Here is a 3,472-nt window from a genome sequence, read left to right on the forward strand (position 1 = left end):
CCTTCTCTTACGCATACTACGACCTCTTCCTTCTCCTCCTCCTCCTCCTCCTCCTCCTATTCCTCCTACTCCTCCACCCCTTATAAAGCTCGAAACTTCTCATTTATTATGTATCTTTATCTCCCAACTCCACTCAGTTTTGCAATAGAACGAATATTTCTTTTGTCTGATAAAGATAATGATTAGAGTCGATAAAACAACCGACGACTCAGCCTGTTTTACCGAGCTGAATCCCTTTATAAACGATTAGAATGTCTCCTGCCTTTCTATATCGCTTCGGCCTTAAATGACTTATGATTTCGATGTTATCTCTGTTATCTCTGTTATCTTTGACATCTATGCTATCTATGTTATCTCTGTTATCTCTGATTTCTATATTATCTCTGTTATCAATGTTATATATGTTATCTGTGTTATCTCTGTTATCTCTTATCCCTACGTTATCTCTGTTATCTCTGTTATCTATGATCTCGTTTTCTCTGTTATTTATAGTATCTATGATCCTTATGTTATACCTATGTTTTCCATGATCTCTATATTAACTCTGTTATCAATGTTATCCATGATAAGTACACAAATAAATGATAAAGATATACAAGTACAAAGAATAATAATGACTCATTAATTATTCACAACGAAACTCAAAAGCATAGAAAATATATTATATTGTCAACTCCCTTTGAGAGTCTCCGTTATCTTGTGCAATAGATAAGGATAAGGTATATTTCTTATCTTTGAAAACAGTTGTAAGGGATATTAACCAAAAGTCCGTTTTGAAATAGTAATAATGTTTTGAAAATAATGATAATAGTAATAATAATGATACTAATAAAAATTATTATTATTATTATTATTATTATCATTATTATTATTATTATTATTATTATCATTATTATCATTATCATTATTATTATTATTATTATCATTATTATTATTATTATTATTATTATTATTATTATTATTATTATTATTATTATAATGATAGTAATAATAATAATAATAATAATAATAATAATAATAATAATAATAATAATAATAATAATAATAATAATAATAATAATAATAATAATAATAATAACAATAACAATAATAATAACAATAATAATAATAATAATAATAATAATAATAGCAGTAGTAGTAGTAGTAATACTAATAAATAATAAAAATAACAAAAGTAATAGTAGTAACAGTAATAATATTAATTGTAATAGGTAATGATAACAGTAATAGGAATAGTAATGATGACGTTTTAAAATAATGACGTTTTATAAAAGTAATAATGACAATATCAAAGTCATTTAGGAGATTGGAGAATTTTTCATATCAACACATTTGTTATTAGTCCTGTCAGTACCTATAATATCAATTATTAAGCTGAAACTAATTTCTGAATCGCTAATTGAATCCTTCATCCCTAATTAAACTTCCTGATTCTTGAATATATCAATTACGATGCACAAGTTTAGATTTATAACAGTTTTCCATAAAATAATAGCATCCAAAGAAAACAAAAATGGAAGTTAATTCATAGAAAATGGTATATTTTGTGGGTAATTAAGCTAGAATTTTTCTTTTCTATTGTGATGGAGAGATAATAAGGAAGGAATCATACCCGTTCCTATTAATAATTTCAAAATAAGTAATAATAATAACAATGATAAGGTATGTTTTTATTACACACAGTCATTCAATCTTGCGGTAAAAGTTACCGAGAGTGACGCACTGAGATAGAGAAAAATGGACACTGTCATCTTGTAGAGCATAAGAAATAGACTAGGAAACAATATAAATAAATCTGCAGCGGCCTCATGTTTCCCGGAAAATGAGGGAAATTGGTTCTGCATGTCCACAACACCCTCAAAATGGCAGTCCATAATTTCTCGTTTTCTATTGCTCCATTTCTTTCATTTTCTATATATCCACTTTCTATAAGGATCGCGTTTTCCTTTGACCATAGGTCTCGCGTTTTCTGTTGACAACCATGGAAATCATTTCCGATTTGTTATTTATTTCCATCATTATTTTTTTCTTATTTCTAACAACATTTCCTTTAGTCTTTTTATGCTAATACTTACCTTTGGTTGCTCTCTCAATTGCAGTTGCGGTTTTATGTAGTTTTTCCTTATCATTTCTATTATCAGATTCTTAATTATTTAACAATACTACTGCTTGTTTACCGTAATTGCCTCATATATCGGAACAATACACTCGCGGTCGCTTGCTCACTCACTCTCACTTAAGCCGGTGACATGGCAGCAGCAAGCTCGAACTTTTGTCGTCAGTGTGACATGGGGTATGTTCTTTTATATTTAAGTAATTTGTAATTGTATTGTGTATATTGCTCTTGCCCGGTCGCACAAATTAATCCATCAAACTTTTTCTTGTCCAAAGTGCGGTCAAGAATGCCGTCTTAGTAATGAACATTATTTTCGGTGCGACAAATCAAAGAAAGTAAATAATAGAACAGTTAGATGCAATTTCAAGAAATCACTTTTTAAGAACACCTGGTTTGATAACAGTAAGCTCGATTTTGAGACTAACTTAAAATTCGTAAACTTGTATGTAAGAGAGGCCTTTTCCTACGAATCTGCACGGAGCGACTTTCAGTTTCCAAACAAGACTATTTGTGATTGGGCAAGCTTCTGTCGGGAGGTTTTAATTTCTTGGTGTTTGGATAATGAGTCAGACCAGATAGGAGGGCCAGGGGAAATTGTTGAAATTGATGAAAGTAAATTTGGTAAAAGAAAATATAACGTTGGTCGACTCATAGAAGGTCAGTGGGTTTTTGGAGGAGTATGCCGCAAAAGTAGGAAATTCTTCTTCGTACCTGTGCAGACGCGTGACACTCTTACTTTGCTTAAAGTCTTTAAAGAGCGTATCCACCCAGGGACAACGGTCATTAGTGATTGTTGGAAGGCATACAACTGTCTTGAAACAGAGGGCTATCAACATTTAACTGTGAATCATTCATACAATTTTGTTGACCCTGACACTAAGGCGTACACCAATACGATCGCTTCGGAAGGAGGAAATACCACTTTATTGGGTATTTGGCTAGGCCCATCTTTATGATGGCCCACACAGAAGAAAATAAAAGATTCCATCAGTTCCTCCTCGCCGCTGCTCGTCTGTACCCCCCACACTGACGGTATGTGGCAAATATTTTTTTTTTAACGAAATTGATGTCTCTTGGCACGAAGTGGTAAGAAATAGGGGTCTTTATAGGCGTATATATTACCACAGGGGGTCCAGGGGGCGTAGCCCCCTGGCTAGGCGAAAATATTACAACGGGGGTCCAGGGAATATATATATCGTAGTGTATAAATCCCACAGGGTTAAGGTTAGGTTGGTTTATTGGTTTGGACGCATTGTACGATTACCACAGGGGATGTGAATTATGTGAAACCCCGTAGATTTTTCTTTGCCGAGCGACGGGTTTTATTCCCGTACAGTTTCAAAAGTGGCGGGACCG

At 32.6% G+C, this 3,472-nt stretch overlaps 1 protein-coding gene across 1 annotated transcript in view; it reads left to right on the top strand.

Annotated features, from left to right (window-relative positions):
• The window catches only part of LOC119575852, a 3,705-nt gene extending 574 nt beyond the window's left edge, over positions 1-3,131 (top strand). The window contains exon 2 of the mRNA XM_037923393.1: positions 2,392-3,131. Coding sequence (XP_037779321.1) covers positions 2,392-3,072 — 681 coding nt within the window. The 3' untranslated portion in view covers positions 3,073-3,131. The remainder of the gene's footprint in view (positions 1-2,391) is intronic.
• Positions 3,132-3,472: the final 341 nt, after the last annotated feature.

This window comes from Penaeus monodon, chromosome 8 (genome assembly GCF_015228065.2).
Source record: "Penaeus monodon isolate SGIC_2016 chromosome 8, NSTDA_Pmon_1, whole genome shotgun sequence".
Lineage (NCBI taxonomy): Eukaryota > Metazoa > Arthropoda > Malacostraca > Decapoda > Penaeidae > Penaeus > Penaeus monodon.